The sequence below is a fragment of the Myotis myotis genome, unplaced genomic scaffold (assembly GCF_014108235.1).
Source record: "Myotis myotis isolate mMyoMyo1 unplaced genomic scaffold, mMyoMyo1.p scaffold_m19_p_1, whole genome shotgun sequence".
Taxonomy (NCBI): Eukaryota; Metazoa; Chordata; class Mammalia; order Chiroptera; family Vespertilionidae; genus Myotis; species Myotis myotis.
Window position 1 is genome coordinate 195550784 of NW_023416313.1, and position 18914 is coordinate 195569697.

Below are 18914 nucleotides of genomic sequence, written 5' to 3' on the forward strand. Positions count from 1 at the left end.
CCTTTGTTCAAGCCAAACCTGCCAACCTGTTATCTATAAAAATGATTTTACCTCTTTATTTTTAATATCAAGTATTATATTTCATTCTATTTCCTTTTTTTCTCTATTTTTTAATCTTAATTGTTGAGATTATTACAGATGTCTCTGTTTTGTTCTCCCCATTGCCCTCCTCCTCCCGGTTCCCACCCCACCCCAGGCCTTCGCCACCCTATTGTCTGTGTCCATAGGTAATGCATATATGCATATAAGATCTTTGGTTAATCTCTTCTTGCCTCCCCCACACCCTTCCCTCTGATAATTGTCAATCTGTTCCATTTCCATGCCTCTGATTCTATTTTATTCACCAGTTTATTCTGTTCATTAGATTTCTTATTCATTTATTTTGATTTTTAGATTCAGTTGTTGATAGGTACGTATTTGTTGCCATTGTGTTGTTCATATTTTTTTTCTTTTTCTTCTTCCTTTTCTTAATGAATACCCTTCATTCATATAATACTGGTTTGGTGGTGAAGAACCAAACTTTTTCTTGTCTGTGAAGCTCTTTATCTGACCTTCAATTCTAAATGATAGCTTTGCTGGGTAGAATAGTCTTGGTTGTAGGTCCTTGCTATTCATCACTTTGAATATTTCTTGCCACTTTCTTCTGGCCTGCATAGTTCCTGTTGAGAAATCGGCTGACAGTCGTATGGGCATTCCCTTGTAGGTAACTAACTGCTTTCTCTTGCTGCTTTTAAGATTCTCTTTGTCTTTAGCCCATGGCATTTTAATTGTGATGTGTCTTGGTGTGGTCCTCTTTGGATTCTTCTTGTTTGGAACTCTCTGTGCTTCCTGGACTTGTAAGTTTATTTCTTTCACCGGTAGGAGACGTTTTCTGTCATTATTTCTTAAAATAGGTTTTTAATATCTTGCTCTCTCTATTCTTCTGGCACTCTCATAATGCAAATATTGTAATGCTTGAAGTTGTTACACTATCTACATATTTTTGGATTCTTTTTTCTTTTTACTCTTTTGGTTGGGTGCTTTTTGCTTCCTCATATTTCAAATCATTAATTTGATTCTCAGAATGCTCTACTCTACTGTTGAATCCCTACATATTATTCTTTATTTCAGTCAGTGTATGCTTAATTTCTGACTGATCCTTTTCCATTTTTTTTTTTGGGGGGGGGGTTTCTAGAAGATTCTTGAGTAACCTTAGAACCATGCTCTTGAACTCTCTATCCAGTAGTTTGCTTTCTTCCATTTCTTTCATTTGTGACATGTTTCTTTGTCTCCACATTTTGGCTGCTTCCCTGTGTTTGTTTCTGTGTATTGGGTAGAGCTGCTAAGTCTCCTTGAGTTGATAGAGTGGCCTTATGTAGTAAGTGTCCTATCCGGCCCAGTGGCTCAGCCTCCCCAGTCACCTGAGCTGGGCACTCTAGATGTATCCCTCTGTGGGCTGTAAGCACAGTCTTGTTGTAGTTGAGACTTGATTGCTGTTGGTGTCACTGAGAGAAATTGGCCTCCAGGCCAATTGGCTGTGGGGACCAGCTACAACTACAGTGGGAGAGCTGCTGTGCAGGAGACACCCCTATGGAGCAGGACTTGCTTCAGTGGGGCTTTGGTGCTCACTGAGTCTGCCCTTTGAGTGTGTCGCTTATGGATATGTAGAGTTATAATCTGGTATGGTCTGACACTGACCACTAGGTACACTGGCTCTTGGGTCTCCAGGGAGATGCAAAGTCAGCCACTGCCTGGGGCCACCCAGCAGGTGCTACAGAGAGATCTGCAGATTCCTCCTCTTTGTATTGGGTTTGGAAGTGCCCAGATGCGGCCCAGCTATGAAGCAAGGCAGACTGGTGCTGGTACTGGGTCTTGATAGGTTTGGGGCTTTCTGACCCAGCTGCAGTTTATTTGAGAGATTTTAGCCTGAGCAAGACCAGGCCATTCATATGCAAAAGCCGTTGCACACAGCTTGGGTGGGGTTGTAATTGGATGAGGCAGGGTCTTAGGGAATCACCAGGGCAGAGCAAACAGAAATGGCTGCCAGTCAGCCATGCAACCGGGAATATCCCAGCATAGGAATCCATCTGGGAGAAAGCCACCCCCGAATTCCTGCCCCAATGCCAGACAATCCAGTTCCTCCTGATATGAGTCTGTGTTCCCCAAAGCCTCACCCTGATGCTGGAGCTCAGAGGAAGCAGGACCTTGTATGTTCAGTTTGTGGTGCCAACCTTTTAAGAGGAACAACTGGGTCTCCTGCAGCCTCTGTATCACTGAGCCCCAATCTGCACTGGTTTTTATAGGGACTTCTTTTCCCAGCTCTGGGACCCTGGGATGGGGCTGGGACCATTTGCTCCTCTGGGTGGCCTTCACAAAGATGATCTCCCTCCCCATTAAAAAAGCAGCCCACGTGGGTGCCAGATCAGCCTGTTCCACACCTCCTACCTGTCTCTGTGTCCTTTCTTCTTTACTTCTCTAGTTGTAAGACTTCTATTCAGCCAGCTCTCCAGTGGTTCTGGATGATGGTTGTTCTGTATTTTAGTTGTAATTTTGATGTGGTTGTGGGAGGCAGCAAGTACAGGAGTTACCTACGATGCCATCTTCCTTTTCCTCTCCCCTGCCAGCTTTTTGTACTTTTTTAAAGGAATGGCCTCTTAGGCAGAGCTTGTTTATGTGATCTGTGTTACACACATCTCTCTCTCTTCGCCATCTCTGACCCCTGACGGTCACACTAGCTCGCAGGCTGCGCGGTATGGGCACTACTGTCACTGGGGCTGGACCTCAGCCCGCCTTTGTGTCCCGATGGTTCTGGCACCATGAGGGACATGGCAATCCCCTCTGCACTGCGCAGCCTGGGACAGAAATTCTCTGAATTCCAGGGCACACTGCCCAACCTCAGACATTGCGTTTGATTTTTTTTTTTTTTTAATGAAAACATTCACCTTAGATTTCTATAATTTAGAAAACGTGCTATGTCAGCCTTTGTGCATTGGGTGTAAACTGGCAGGACCTGTGTGTGCCGTGTCTGCAGGCATCATTTTAATTCCTGCTTCTTTCTCAGGGCGGAGCACTCTTGACACCATTCTAAAGAAATGAAAATCTGGGCTTTTGGTTTTCTTTTAACCCTCTCAGGCTAGCTTTTCAGAGAACCCCCTTGCATTAATTTCATCTCGTGCTGACTTGACTGTGACAATCTAAACCTCATTTGGTGCTGAATGCAATGCTGGTCTGGGAACTGGTCTATGACAAGGTAACCTGAAAGGCATCCCTCATTGGAGGTGATGGAAACGCATCCAGAATTACATCAGGGAAGGCACACGGGGCTGGTCTCAGCTCAACCCTGAGAGCAGTAATTTTCCATCTTAAGCTACTAAATCCTCTGTCAAGCAACAAGCTTCCACAGTCTGCTGATGGGTAAAAACAGGCCCGGTGCCAGGCTTGGATTTTGAGGGGGTTGCTCAGAGGACAGGCTGGAAAAATCCCTGACCTAGACTCGAGAATCAGAGAGTTTTAAACGCTGACAGGACCTCAGAGATCACAGCCAGCATTCCCATACCTCGCTTGCCAGGGAAGACGCCGAGACTCGGAGACGTTGGGAGCTTGGTTGATGTTGCACTGGCCCGAGTGCCCTGTGGGCCCCAGGTCCCTGGAGACAGGCTTCTGAGTCCAGGCACCCTCTCCCTTCAGCTAGAGCCTTGCTGTGGGCCTCCATTCTCATGTGCCATCAGCATAAATGTGACTTTCTTCCCCTTTTGCAGCATTTCACCAATCAGAGGGAAGAATTTGAGGGCACGAGGGAGAGCATCCTGGTGTGGCTGACAGAGATGGACCTGCAGCTGACCAACGTGGAGCACTTCTCCGAGAGCGACGCCGACGACAAGATGCGCCAGCTCAACGTAAGCCTTCCTTCCTTGGCGCCTCGTAAAGGAACGCAGCTGCCTGCGCAATGGCGAGCGGCCAAGTCTGAGGGCAGACTCCAGAGCTGGTTAAGCTGCCGGGCTGCCTCCACCTGCACAGCGGGTGCTCACCAGCAAGGATACTGTTCCCTGCAGCCCAGGGATCAGTGGAGTGAGGCCCCTTTTTCTCTTCGTCTTTTATAATCATCCAGGGAGAGAACACAAACAGAAGGCACGAGATGCTGTTTCTCCAGATGTGCAGTATAACGGGAACAGCTGTATCAGGGAGCGGCCCAGAACAGATACCGTCTCCTCTCCCACTGTTACCAATAATCTGTATCACACTTGAACCTCACATCACTCCTGGGCTAGGTTTCACAAGAAGTTGAGGATGGACATTTCCGTCCCTGGTAGAATGGCACTAATGGTCATTCTTACTGTGTCCGCTGAGGCAAATGCTCATTGGTGGCTGGCTACGGGAAATATTCTTTTTCCACCGAAAATTACTGCTCTCAGGGTTGAGCTAAGACCACACTCAATGACAGTGCATGACCGGCCATCCATGTCAAACTTTTAGAATCATTTTAATTGGAAAAGTCAGTGCCCAGGAGGAGGGAAAAATATGTACGGTTGTTGTAAATTATTAAATGTTTGTCACCTTGTTAAAAACAGATGAAGCTAAGAAAAAACACACGGATGAAGCTAGAATACTAGGTGAAGGCACAAAACAGTCATGACATTTTGATGACTGTTCTGTGGCTTGTTATAAGAAACAGACATTGTCTGAATCCTCAGAGAAATCCCCTTCTTTGAAATCCTTTCTCGTGTTCCTCACAGGGTTTCCAACAGGAAATTACATTAAACACCAACAAGATTGACCAGCTCATCGTTTTCGGGGAGCAGCTGATTCAGAAGAGCGAGCCCCTGGATGCCGTGCTGATCGAGGACGAGCTGGAGGAGCTGCACCGATACTGCCAGGAAGTGTTCGGCAGGGTCGCCCGCTTCCACCGGCGGCTGACCTCCCACGCCCCGGTAAGGGGGGCGCACCCACAGGGGCTTCTGGGCCACTCGGACTTGGGGTTTGACCAGACTTGTCATGGAAAAATTTATTTCCACTCTTATTAATACGGAGGCACAGTTACCTAGAGGCTCCCATCTCCCAGTGGAAAGAGTAGCACGTCTGCCAAGTCCTGCCCCTTCGACACTTTCCCATGTGCTCCTGGATACGCGGTTTCTGGCCCGTGTCAGTCCTGGGATATCTTTATAACTGTTCTGGTTTTGCTTATAGTGCTAACGGGGGGGTTGTACTGGCCTTTTCCGCTGTGTTAATGTCTGGGAGCTCTTAATATCTGTGCCTTTCTGGTACTTCGTTCTCACCGTTGAAGTGCCGAAAGCGCCAGCTTTTGAAAGCAGCTGTGATGATTCCCTTGACAGAGGGGCCTTTGGGGAAATTCAGGTGGCGTCAGGCCATTACCCAGAGTCCACTGCCTTTGTGTGCCTGAAGCTTTGATGATGACCTTCGACCAACGCAATTGGCCATCTTTTCTTTTTTGTGTCGTCAACTGCCCAACTTCAAACCTAATTTCTTCATCACACATAGCCTCAAAAATAACCTACATTATTCTCTTTTTTTTTTTTCAGGACAGTTTTTTATTGCCTAAGTAGCTAGGATATTTGGTGCACTATATAAATCATTTCATTACTCTCATTTTTAAAGGTAGCAATTGATAGTCATTTTTCTTGGAGTCATGATAACACAGGAAGAATACGATTCTGTATTCTGAACATAAGATTGGGGATAAAAAAGAACCCAGTACATGTGGTCCTTGAACATGTGAATCTTATTCAGAACACGAATTGCCTTAAAAAATTTACTTTTTAATTTTCTGATTTTTGGAGGAACCTGCCATATAACCATCAAGGAAACTTTGGCCTCCCTTTCCCTTTCTTTTTTTAGATAAAGTTGTTGAGTGTAGATTATCAAATTTAAGATTTTTCCTAGGAAAGAAAATGGAGTTTTGGCAAATACCAATTGTAGGTCCCACACTAGACGTAGAGTCTAAATTGGAATAACCAGGAACAGGGCCTGGGAACTGATGGCCATTTTCGGAAACTGCTGGGCCGGCCAACTCCCAGCACTCCTCAGAACCGGAGTCGCCTATGGTTTGGTTAATTCTTAAAACTGGATACTCCCGTTTTAGGGCTTGGAAGATGAAAAGGAGGCCTCTGAGAATGAAACGGACATGGAAGACCCCAGGGAGATCCAGACCGACGCCTGGCGTAAGAGGAGGGAGATGGAGGAGCCCTCGTCTCCTCAGGCCCTTTGTCATCTGGTGCCCCCGGGCCCGGGGCCCGAGCGGTCTGGCTGCGAGACCCCTGTCAGCGTGGACTCCATCCCTCTCGAGTGGGATCACACAGGTGACGTGGGGGGCTCCTCCTCTCACGAAGACGACGAGGAGGGCCCATACTACAGTGCACTGTCAGGTAAGAGGCCTGGGTGTCCAGAGGCCTTGAAATTGACCACGTGGCTATGTTTTTAGCTCCTCACAACACGGCCAGCTCTCAATGATCAGGAGTCCAGCTATGGCTGGCCCAGACTTCCTGTGGCTTCCTGCGTTCTGTCCTGCCCACTTCCGACTCACCGGAGAGTTGGCACACTCCTATGGTAGAGGGGATCAGAGGGGAAAAAAAAAACAGGAATTCACTTTGGGCCACTGAGGCTATTCACGGATGGCCCTGGCTCATCAGTGAATTTTCCTGGCCAGTTTTTCAGAGTGCCCATAGATTGAGAGTTTTCATTCTTTCTGTGCACCGCCCCTCCCCCACCACTGCTTTGGACGGTTGGGAGTTGGCTGAAAAAATCCTTCTGGGTTTTTTTAAAGCTTTCTAATAAAACAGGTAAAGGGTAGTTACCTTCCTCCTTCCAGCTGACAATGTTTCTACTGTTTTAATTTGATACTGGGGCATTCCTGCAGTGAGGAAATTGACATTATTCTTTTTCAGATGTAGAAATCCCTGAAAATCCTGAGGCATATCTTAAAATGACCACAAAAACTTTGAAAGCGTCTTCTGGTAGGCCCCTGCCCGTGCATGTGTCTCAACATGGCAGCACCCTCGGCGCACACTGCATCCTAAACCTCGCTCCCACGTCATGTCTGACCTCTGCCTTCGTGGACACCATGGCCTCGTTCATGGTGTATTCACACTGCCATACTCACACATACCTGCGCGCTCCTCCCAAATCCCCACCCAGACCAGAGCAGTCTCGCCGCCGTCCCTCTCCCCCTCAGGCCTGCGCAGAAGGGAATTCTTCGTGGTGCCTTCTTAAGTGTTTATCTTCCTGCCGTCTAACTCAAGTCCCTTGGCATGGGCCAAGCTTTCTTCATGGTGGCTTGGTTTGGAACTATTTCCTTGCTTACGGTGATTTCCTGGGAAGAGGGTGGGTGAGTGTAGGTGAGGGTAGAGGTGCTGTTGCCCTGGTTGCAGAAGAAACCTTCCTTTCGTCTACTTGCAGCTCTCATCTTCATTCCCTGCCCCGTCCCACCTGCAGTACTGGACACAGCCACAAGTGGCCCTCTGGTCCCGTCCACCCCCAACCCCTTCCTGAAAGGCCTCCAGTCCTCGTGGCCCCAGACCCGCTCGCTGCCAGTGTCCCCACCACGAGACCCGGCTCCAAAACACCACTCATCCCGCAGCAAATCATATGTTCGTTGTGCTCCATGGTGAACCCATCTAGCGAAGGCCCAGTGTTGCTCAGCTGCATGACTCATTTCATTCCCTTCTGGGACATACTGACATTTTGCAAACGTGCATGCTTTGCAAGGAAAGCTGCAGAACTCATGTTCCACCGTAACCTGATGCCATGTTGCCGTGACCTTTTTGTGTAACTAAACATGAATCCTTTGGTTGGAGAGAATGGACTGTCACTTGCTATTTTTTGTTTCAGGCAAATCCATTTCTGAGGCCCACTCATGGCACGTTCCTGACAGTCCTTCCTGTCCCAAGCATCGCTACAAACAAATGGGAGGTGATAGGAATGTACAACCCATCCCCTCAGATTCCAGCACCCCTTATAAACCAGCTTACGTAAGTCGTTTTTTTTTTAATTTTTTTATTGAATTCATTGGATGACATCAGTTAATAAAATTATGTTTCAGGTGTACAGTTCTCTCCTACATCATCTCTACGTTGTATTGTGCATTCACCACCCAAGTCAAGTCTCCTTCCATCACCATCCATCCCCCCTTTACTCTCTTCTACCCTCTCACACCCTTCTTTCTCACTGGTTTTGCTCAATCCCTTCACCTTTTTCACCCAGCCCCCCAACCCCGTCCCTTCTGACATCTGTAAGTCTGTTCTCTATCTTATTGTTCTCTATCTGAGGGTCTGTTTCTGTTTTATTCGTTTCCTTTGGTCATTAGAGCCTACATATAAGTGAAATCATATGGTACCTGTCTATCTCTGACTGGCTTATTTCACCCAAGTGCAGGAGTAAATAGTTAAAATTTTCCAGGAGAGGGACTTTGGTGCCTACTGTGTGTGCTCGCTCCCAGGAACATTTTGAGTTGGTTTTCCCGGTGACAGTATCTCTGCCAAGCTGTCCACACTTCATTAGAACCCTGGCGAAACTGACCTGAGTTAAAAACAGGTTTCTGGCCAATTCAGGAAGGACTGTCAGGAATGTGCCGTGAGGGGCCCTCAGAAATGGATTTCCCTGTGTGTGTATGGACATGATGTAACAGTGGTTATTACCGTTGAGTCGGTCATCCATGTAAATGATGGAGAAGTGAAGGGCGGGCTTCCCTGAGTGGCACCTGAGCTCTCAGACCTTGGTTAGGTTCCCTTTTGACCACAGGGCACACTCTGTTCAGAAATTATGACTTCCCATCCATATGATTTGGCCTTGTACTGTGGTAGATGTGGGTTTGATTCCTAGCCCTGCCAATAAATTGCTCTGGATCCATAAGCCCTTGTCCTGCCTCCTTGAGCCTTCCTCACCTGAGGCAAACGTACCTTACATAATTGTTGTTGTCAGGATTGGGTGGATTGAGTTATGAAGAAGGTCCTCAGGAGTGGTCGCCGTCATTATTACTACTACTGCTATATACTAACTACTGTGTATATGCGTCATTATTGTTATTTATAACAGTGCTGTTCCTTCTTACATTTCCCTCTGGGAACATAGTCTTGGCACCCTTCCGGCTACACAGCTGTTGGGGGACAGCCTGCCTAGGATCTAATTTGGCCCCAGATCATTCTCGGTGCAGAGAGTTAGCGATGAGTGAGTTGCATGTTCAGTGTCGTCCCTTAGAAAAACCAGCAGCAGTGTCAGCCTCACGGGATGAGTCCTCAGCGTGCCCTGCGTGTCTAGGAGTGAAGAGAGCTCGATAATTGGAGGAGATTTTTGGCTGCACGTGGTCAGACCGGAGTCATTCGATAGTGGCTGCCCAGGCCCGATTCGGGAACTCCTGCTGAGCGAGCAGTTGTCATTTGTAGCCTGCCTCTCTGCAGTCGGAGGGGGAGACCCCAGCACCTCACCTTCGCTTTACACCCATAGTTCCGGTGACTATGCTCATGTCCCTCCCTCGCCTGGCCGGTTTCAACCGCTTTTTATGGTGTCTGAAACCAGGATGTCACCAGAAATCGGAAGGTTTTTTAGTTATTTTTTTCATTCCACACAAGCAGGCCAGATGGAAACAATCCAAAGAAACCGTGGCTTTTCTAAAAAGGCTACGTTTATTTTTGGAAAGGCCTGAGATAACAGACCAGTCAGCTCCGTGATGACAGAAGAGCAGCGAAGAATGCTGGGTAATGAGCAGCCGGGGCAGGTTCATCCTCCGTGTGGTTCCGATTCCTGGGGACAGGACTGCCACCCGCTCTCCAGAGTGACTGGGAGGGAGAACTAAACGTCTATATAGACAAAAAGGTGCTAAGCTCAACGGTGGTTGTAACTCTCCGCACGGTTCCTTTGGGGAGTGTGAGGTAGCCGCACGTCAGCTCGGTCACTATTCCCAGTGTGGACTCACCACGGCTTCCCCCTCCCTGGGCCGGCAGCTGGGCTTGCTCATCAGTGCTACCTACCCACACCCGAAGCGCTTGTATTTCCAGGAGGTTCCCCTGGAAGGAAAGGGCTCCCAGATCCTCATCTCGTACCTGTTAACATGAACCAAGATACTCTTCAGCCTGAAATGGATAGATGATAACATAAAGTTGGCTCCTTCTAGGTAAAGCTGCTGTTGTCTCCAGGAACCGATGGTGGCAAGGAAGGCCCAAGCATCTTGAATGGCAGCCCCCAGCAAGAGGACGAGGGGCTGGCCCCCCTCACCGGGCAGCAGTCAGGTACCGTTAAAGCAGGTGGTGGTGAGGAGGGTTCGAGTCTGTATTGGGGGTTAGTCGGGGATCTCAGTCATGGCTCGACAGAATATTAATTAGGAATTGCCCAGCTATGTAACTCAGCAAAACTGCTACTCTCCCCCACAGCTGCCAAGTTATTTTAGAATTAGCTGACTTGTATTTATGAACACATTCCTAGACTATTCAAAACTAACCTTTAAATACAAAGTGAGCCTCGGTGATGAAGTGTATGTTTTAGTGACTTCAGTTGTATGTGAAGAGCAGACACAGGAAGATTATTTTCGAAGCGGTCTGTCAGGTGTCTCCCCATGAGACCAGTTCAATGATTATAAAAATAATTACTCAACCAAGTCTAAAGTCAAGCTGATAGCCCTGACCTGACCGTCACAGACCAAAGGAGAAAGGGCCGCAGCTACAGCACGAACTGAAATGCTGAACTTGGGACCAGACCACATGCTGGCCACACGTGGGGTCTCCTACCCAGCGAGCTGCCTCCCCCCAGCCTCAGTGGGAGAGTGGTGGCCTCCCCCCAGCCTCAGTGGGAGTGTGGTGGCCGTGGCCTTGAGCCAGAGCCCGGGGATCGTGCCGTCCACACTCCAGGGAAGGAAGGACTCGCCCGTGCTGAGCCTCAGCAAAGAGCATCCCCTCCAGGTCTTATCACTCTGACCCTCACTTACTTGGAGGCAGAGAATTCTGTTGGCAGAGCGCCTGCTTTTTATTCCAGGTGCCTTTGACAGCTGGGAGCTGATTCAAGCACAGGAACTTCGGAAGAAACTCTTAATGAAACAAGACTTGCAACAGCTGAACGCTGATGTCAGCGACACCATCACCTGGCTGAAAAACACCGAAGCAGAGCTGGAAACATTAAAGATGGCCAAGCCTCCCTCTGACGCCCAGGAACTGGGACTCAGGGTGAAGAGACTGAAGGTGAGGCCGGAGGGTGGAGCGGAGGGATGCAGAGTGCGCCTGCAGGTGCTGGCTGTGCTGACCGAGCAGACCAAGCCTGGGGGGGCGGGGGAGGGGCGCGGAGGTGTGGCCGTCCCTCTCTTCCATTTCACATCTGCAGCTGGCAGGGATGTGGATGCAGATCTTCGTTTTCATTCAGAAGAGCATCTACAGATGGACCCAAAGCCCAGCACAGTGCTGGGCAGGTGTTGCTCAGATGCCTAGTGCTGGGAAGTCTGATTTCAGAGGCACCTGCCGGCTCTTGCAGAGGTGCTAGTGGCCATTGAGGGGCAGCTTAGAACACCCTTCCAGCCTGTGTGCAGTCCAGTGGGGAGAGGGGGAGTGACCAGCTCCCCTGCTGCTGAATTCGGCGGCCTGATCTGGCTCCTCTGCTACACAGTTAGGAGCTGTCAGCCACACAGTCAGTCTTCACCGCACTGGAATGCCCGGCCAGGGACCAGGGAGGGGCATGAGCCCGTGCTTCTAAGAGGACCCAGGACAGGGGGCAGGCAGCCTTCGTGTTTGTACTGTTGTTTCACTTGTGCATGGATATATCAGGGGTAACCATTCACCCTAAGGAATAGCACTTCTGTGTAACCACGTGTACTTTATCTGGAAGACTTTTTTAATCTGATCCAGAAGTGTTAAGCCAGCCAGAGCTCAGGGGGCCCGGCTGAGCTGGCCAGCCAGGAGACAGGCCTCTGCTCTCTGCCCAGCGGCCAAGTGCACTGACCTTGTAAGGCAGCTTCTTCACCTGACGCTTCCCAGCCAGTCATAGGCGAGGTCGCCCTGCTTCTGTGGCCTCGGCTTGGGGACGCGTTTGGAAGATCTGTTCCCACGGAGGTTCTAAGTGAACCCCCACCACTCTCTTCAGAGCGCCTCACGCAGCCTTTCCTTCTGCGGCAGGAGATATTAAACGCCTTGGACACCTACAAGGCTTTGGTGGTCTCTGTCAACGCGAGCAGCAAGGAGTTCCTGCAGACCGGGAGCAGCGAGTCCAAAGAGCTCCATGAGAGCGTGGGCCAGCTGCGGCTGCACTGGGACGCGGCGCGGGCTGCGGTGGAGAGCTGGAGAGAGGGCTTGCGGCAGTCGCTCATGCAGTGCCAGGTACGCCGCCACAGCTGGCGCCGAAGGCCCAGTCCCGGGCACAGCCAGGCCCACGTGGGTGGGAGGGGCGGATATTTTTATCATCGTCAGGCTGCGTTGGCACAGCCAAATGTGTCTTGTGTTAGGAAACATGTGCTTTACCATTTGTTTCTGAAGAGGCCCGCCTGCTGTCTCACAGCCTGACGCTGACCCTGGGTCTCCTGCTCTGTTGCCCAGGCCACTCATCGTGTGAGGGTTTCAGCAAGCATTCCAGGGGTCAGAAATGCCACTCCAACGTTGCCCCATCTCTGTCCTTTTGTCAGGAAGGCTCCTGGCCTGGAACAAGGAGCAGTTTAACCTGCTCCACAGCCTTAGTAGCTGTATAATTTTGGGCAAATCATTGCATCTTCTGGACCTCAGTTTTCTTATCTGAAAAACTAGAGGCCCAGTGCACAAAATTTGTGCACGGGTAGGGTCCCTAGGCCTGGCCAGCAATCAGGGCCAATCAGGGCCTTCCAGGTGCTGGCTGGGGCCTTCCTTCCCCAGCTGCTGGTTGGGACCTCCCTTCATTCCGTGCCACCCCCTGGTGGTCAGTGCACGTCATAGTGAGTAATCGAACTCCCGGTCGAACTCCCGAGGGGACACTTTGCATATTAGCCTTTTAGATAGATAGATAGATAGATAGATAGATAGATAGATAGATAGATAGGAATAATTTTAGTGCCTCCATCACAGGATTCATTTTAGGACAGTATGCTTGTAGTCTTAGCCCAGCACCCGACACATATTAAATGCTCAGCCCAGGTTACCTCTCACCCTATCATAGGGAGCACGAGCCACCAATAAGCCCACATGCAGCCCTGTCCTTGGGTTATTATACATCAGGGGTAACCATTCATCCTAAGGAATAGCATTTCTGTGTAACTACATGTACTTTGGCCACTCAACCCAGCACATTTGTGTGGTCTTCCCGTCATAGCAGGTGGGGCATTCTGAAGCCCTGCCTTTGCGTCAGCCCCTTTCACTTGGCAGATTTCATCCTGCCTCCTGGTGCTGTGCCCAGTGTTCTCTCCTTCCCCCTTTCCTTGTTTTGGGGCCTTTTATCCACTGGATAGGACAAGAAGAGCAGATGACTCTCATGGACTAGAGTTCGTTTTATGAATGGCCAACGCTGTGATGTGTGTTGTTTTTTAAGGACTTCCACCAGTTGAGTCAGAATCTGCTCCTGTGGTTGGCGAGTGCCGAGAGCCGGAGGCAGCAGGCTCATGTCACTGACCCAAAGGCAGACCCCCAGGCTCTCCTGAGGTGCCGGGAGGAACTCCTGGTAAGTCTCCTGGGCGGCTCTGCACCTCCTGGCCTGTCAGGAGTCCTCCTTAGGTAGCCTCACCTAGTTTCTGGGAACAGCAGTGCCAGTGGGTGTCTGAGCATCCCTCTGTGTTCTGAAGCAGGATGCCCTGCAGGGATGAAGAGGAGGGCCCAGAGCAGGGAGTCTTCAAGGCACAGGAATTGAGGACAAGGGAGTTTAGCAATATCCTGAGACACTTAAGGCCATTGGAGCACTTTTCTTCCGTGTGAATATGGCTCATTTGGGGGGAAATCGGATGCAGGTGGTCCACCTGTATGAGTTTCCTTTATCCACTATAGAAAAGTCTTCCTTCCCGGAGGTCACTTGTGTTTCCATATATTTATCTCACTAACGTGTTAACATGAGACCTCATTTGCACTCAAGTGGACATCTTTATCCACATACTTATATGTGGTTTAATTTTAAATATGTAACATTTAAGCACAATGCTGGTCGTTGTTTAAAAAACACCGTTGTGCTAAAAGCTCTGTGAAGCCACGCCCTGCAGGATCGCTGTGTCCCACAGGACTTCCTGTGACGGAATGTTCTGTCTGCTCTCTGCCCGGTGTGACGGCTACTGAGCCCCTGAAATGTGGCTGGTGGGACTGGAAATGAACTTTTCATTTTAATTAATTTAAACTTAAACAGCCACATGTTGTCTAGTGGCTACCACAGTGGGCAGCGAGAGAGCCACATAACCACCCTCAACAATACAAGCAGATTTGCCGGCTACCTCCATATTTCTAAATAGTGCGCTGACGCTGCCTTTTCTCAATTCGTTAGACTTTCCCTTGCCCTCCTGCCGTTAGTCGATAAGGGCCTTGTCTCCCCTCACTTCTTCCTCTGACACCCCCAGCAACACAGTTGTCTCCAGAACGAGAAGGAATAAAAAGGGGCCGGGTGTAGCCAGCTAGCTGTCCAAGAGATGCTGGGCTTGCGGACACAGGCGGGAGGAGCGGGAGGTTCTGGAGGGGAGCACCTGCTCCTGCCGCACTAGCTCCCCTTGGCATAAACACTGTTTCACACTCGTCTGTCCTTAGCAACTGGAAAAGGAGCTAATGGAACGTCAACCTCAGGTGAACTCCCTACAAGAGATTTCAGACAGCCTTCTCATTAAGGGGCACGGAGAAGACTACATTGAGGCCGAAGAGAAGGTGCACGTCATTGAGAAGAAACTCAGACGGTTACTGGAGCAAGTGTCCCATGACTTAATGTCCTTGCAGGGAAGCCAGGTGAGTCCCGGGTGGCTTTCAAATACAAAGATGTCATAACAGATGCAAGCAGGAAGGCCGCAAGCTCGCCATGGGAGTGGCGTCTCGAGTCATACCCCTCTCTAGCCGTGTGGCCTTAGAACATTACATACGCTCTTTAAGCTGTTTCATCGTTCATAGCATAAGAGGGATGTAACAAGAGTGCCTTCCTCTCAGCAGGGCTGGGCTAATCAGATCAATTCCAATGCTTCTACCATTTCTGCCTTGCCTTCACATTGAAGGCGCGAGCCTTCACTTTTCCCACATGTCACACTTTCAAGTCCTCTTCTCTGTCCTGCTCACTCTCCTCTGACCACTTTCTCATTTGTCTGCTTTCTGGCCTTTAAAATGTGTTCCAACTCAGAACAAACGAACACCCACACCGTGGCCCCTCCATTCCAGAGTCCACATGTCCCCCTGTGCAGCAGGACGCCCGGCAGCACTGGCGCAAGCTCACCGCCAGCTCCTTCTGTCCCTCTTGCTCCTGCTGACCTCACCCTCCCCCCACATGTGCTGTGGGTTTTTAATGCAAGAAGTTGGCCTTGTTTACATACATTCCCTTTTGTCTGAAAAAGCCCCTCTTCCGGGAAGATCTGAGCTGGGGGCGGGGAGGTGGTGTGACAAAGACTCTGCACGAAGCACGTTTTTGTGCTGTGGAGACTTCAGAACCTGTTTCCCTGAGCTGAATGGACTCGTGGGGTTTGAGTTGCAGATCCCAGACCCGTCTCTGCCCGGCCTGGACGAGGTGGATGCTGGAGACCAGCCTCCAGTAGTGTGCGTGCCAGCTTCCCCGGCAAAGGTGAGAGCCCTCCCTCTGTGAGAACCGCGCTGATTAGCTTCCAAAGCCACTGAGAGGACAGGAACGGGGGACTGCGCGGCCCCCAGAGAGAGCGCATGGCGCCATAGACTGCTCCAGCCTGCGGCGCGGTGGGGAAAGGCTTCCTCCACGTTCCTCTCTGGGACGGTAGCAGGTTGGGAAAGAGGGGAGGCTTCCCGGTCTCCAGTAACAACAGATCGACAAACCCAGCTATTACCGCACAGAGCTTCGTATCAAACGTGTTCTCTAGTCGCCAAAGCTCGTCAGGAAGCCCACCTAAGGAAGGATGTTTCCTCACCGACAGAACTAAGAATTATACTCAGGTCACTAACTGGATTGTTTTCATCCAGGAGACCGGAGCAGAGAGAACTACCAAAGGCAAGAACAGGACAGACAGCAGGTAACAGCCCTGAGTGCCCCTGTCCACCCGCTCACCAAGGCCATGATCGAGGTCTTTGTAAAAACCCGGTTTCCTTTCATCTGGAAAGGGCGAGGTTTCTGTCCCAAACCTGCACCCCAGCCGTTGGTCCCATTTTAATCTCAGTCCTGGGCGTCGTATTTAACATGAGCAGGCGGTCAGGAAGCGGGAGTGGGTTCTGCCTCCGGGCCTCCTGCTGAGCTCGCCACCTTCTCTGTTGCCAGGGTGCCGGGCCCAGCCGACCCAGGCCGCTCGCGGCCGCAGCGCTCCTTCCTGTCCCGGGTGCTCCGGGCGGCACTGCCCCTGCAGCTGCTGCTCCTGCTGCTGCTGCTCCTGGCCTGCCTGCTGCCCTCCTCCGAGGAGGACTACAGCTGCACGCAGGCCAACAACTTCGCCAGGTCCTTTTACCCCATGCTGCGGTACACCAACGGGCCACCCCCCACCTAGAGGCTCAGCCTGTGTCCTCGGGAGCCCAGCTGGCGGCCCCAGACCAACCTGTGAGTGACGGAGCGGAGCGGCAGCACCGCCCAGGGACCTGCTGCGGACACCTCCCTCCGGGCGCAGCCAGAGGACTGGTTTGGGGATCTCCGGAAACTGCAGTTTCCTCAGGAGCCAAGCACTTTGTGAATTCTGGCTTATTCGTAAACATGATTAAAATGTAGCTAATATGGTCAGGTGAACAGCAGTGTTCATCACATAGTATATGTTCTAGAAACAAGCAAGCGGACTCTGCCTTAGGAATGGTTCGGAAACTCACGTGCACCCTTGGCTGATGGAACAGAACAATCGTATTTTAAATGTTTAGAATTAAATTTTACTCCAATCAGCTAACAGTTCTGAGCTACAGGTTATAAACCAAAATGTTCTGTTCAGTACTTAGGTCTGCTCTTTTATATTGCGTTAAATTTTTAAAGAGATTATATTGCATGGATGTGTTGTGCATATTTTTTAACAATGCTGAATCTGTATGAATGTAAACTTTGATTTTTTTAAGAAAATCAGATTTTAGCTTTGGACTAATGTACAGTAAATGCCAAAATACATACTTGATAGGGGCGTTTTTATAAGTTAATTTTATAAGACTTTTCACATTTAAAGTGCTGCTTCAGGTTTTAACTGTTTGGCTACCGGGGGGTTGGTACAGATACCTGAAGCTGTTTGTCGTATGTACAATGTTTCTCATTAAAACAAAAAATAGCCATACATTTGTTGTGCTGGATTATGTTACAAAGCAGCTAAATAGTGTGTGTAATCTTCCAGAACACAAAAATTATTCTTAAACTATTTAGTTCTGAGATAAGCTTTATATTCTACTTAACGTTGTACAGAATAATATGAGATCTAGAGACCTACACCTTTTATGAGGCAGTTACTCGGTGTGTGACCCTGTAGAGCTGCAGGGAAGGATAATTTCACCCAGATTTTTCTACTCCCAGCTCTCTCCAAAGCAAACAAATAGTGTTTAGCAAACACAGGCAGAGCCACCTGCTTTGCATCTAGTCCCACTACCGCTGTCTATTTTTCACTTAAAAAAAAAAAAGAGGGTGGTTAGAAGTTTCTGAACCAGTTCCTCGTTAACCACTCCTAACCTGCCCCTTGGGAGACACTGACTCAGCAGCAACCTCAGTGCCTCTCTCCTCCCAAAACAGACCTCTGGGGAAGCCGAGGAAGCTCCGACTTCCGCGGACGCCGCTTCTGTGGATCAGACACCCCCAGGACGCGGCAGGTCGCAAGCAGCTCACAGAAAGGGATCGTTGAAGAGATATGGAGGGAAAGGTACCTTTTCCCCAAGTAACTTCAGAGTCTTTTAATTCTTTAAAATAATTCACCTCTCTGACCAAAGGAGGTGACCACTCCGAGACCTTTTCTGCCCTTAAGGAGGGACTCTGGCGCGTCCAAGTTGGAAAGGAAGTGTTGTTTGCATTTTGAAGCCTAATTATGCACACCAAGTCTCAGGGTAAACCTCACCCCAGGGAGCCTTTCTACACGAAACTCAGTGCAGCCCCAGAGGTTTGTTAAACTTAATCCGCTTTACACTGTCCTAAGGTTTAGTGTTCCCCACCACAAAGGCACGTTTCATTACGATAACTTCAGCATGAATGGATTCTTTTTTCCCCATCCCTAACGTGGGGTTTAATACTAAGTGACTCAGATGAGATAATTACAGAAAATCTACCCAAATTTATATATTTATATTTGTGGGCTGCATTTTACTTGAGCACACAGCACCTGTGGTCATAAATCACAAGTGTGAGATTAGCTAACGATTAAATTGCTACCTTTTAAAAAGCGTTCAACAGCATAAGTCAGAGATTCTTAACTCTTGAAGTTGTACACAAGCATTTGTGTTTATGTACCTTTTTCTAGGAAGAGTATCCGTGGTTTTCATGAAATTCTTAAAAGGCTCTGCAAACCTAAAATAGAATAGAATTCAGAATAGAAAGGCAATGCTAGTCCCTGAAAATCCTTATGTTCAACTCCCAACAAATACAGTTTTAAAACAAAAATTATGAAAAACACTTTATTTAGCTTATGTGACATTAAACTTCTTTCTGCAACAATGCCATAGACAGTAAAGGGACACAGCAAAGAAAAGGCAGTACCTGGAGGAACGGAAAGCAGATCTCAAAATCTTCTTTCACACAACAGCAAACATTTGTAAAAAGGCCCAAATTTAAAAGCCTGCTAATGGTACAAAGCATTCATTTGAAAAAAGTGACAAATGATAGGCAGCAAACAGTCTCAGGTACACAGGGCCACTGAGTAGAGTGACAGGACCGAGAGCCGCAGCAGGTGGACACCGCGCAGAGAACACCTGCAGCCG

The 18914-nt window shown here is 49.3% G+C and overlaps 1 protein-coding gene across 14 annotated transcripts in view; it reads left to right on the top strand.

Annotated features, from left to right (window-relative positions):
- Window positions 1-17293, top strand: part of SYNE2 (spectrin repeat containing nuclear envelope protein 2) — a 301595-nt gene extending 284302 nt beyond the window's left edge. For 8 of the 14 annotated variants that reach the window (XM_036309562.1, XM_036309545.1, XM_036309605.1 and 5 more), the window contains 13 exons: window positions 3738-3875; window positions 4713-4907; window positions 6077-6359; window positions 6879-6947; window positions 7822-7961; window positions 10100-10214; window positions 10954-11156; window positions 12081-12281; window positions 13456-13584; window positions 14646-14837; window positions 15568-15654; window positions 16023-16072; window positions 16315-17293. In XM_036309562.1, the coding sequence (XP_036165455.1) occupies window positions 3738-3875; window positions 4713-4907; window positions 6077-6359; window positions 6879-6947; window positions 7822-7961; window positions 10100-10214; window positions 10954-11156; window positions 12081-12281; window positions 13456-13584; window positions 14646-14837; window positions 15568-15654; window positions 16023-16072; window positions 16315-16537 (2025 nt within the window). In that variant the 3' untranslated portion in view covers window positions 16538-17293. The other 6 variants (XM_036309573.1, XM_036309647.1, XM_036309597.1 and 3 more) reach the window with 6 other exon arrangements.
- The last annotated feature ends 1621 nt before the right edge of the window (window positions 17294-18914 follow it).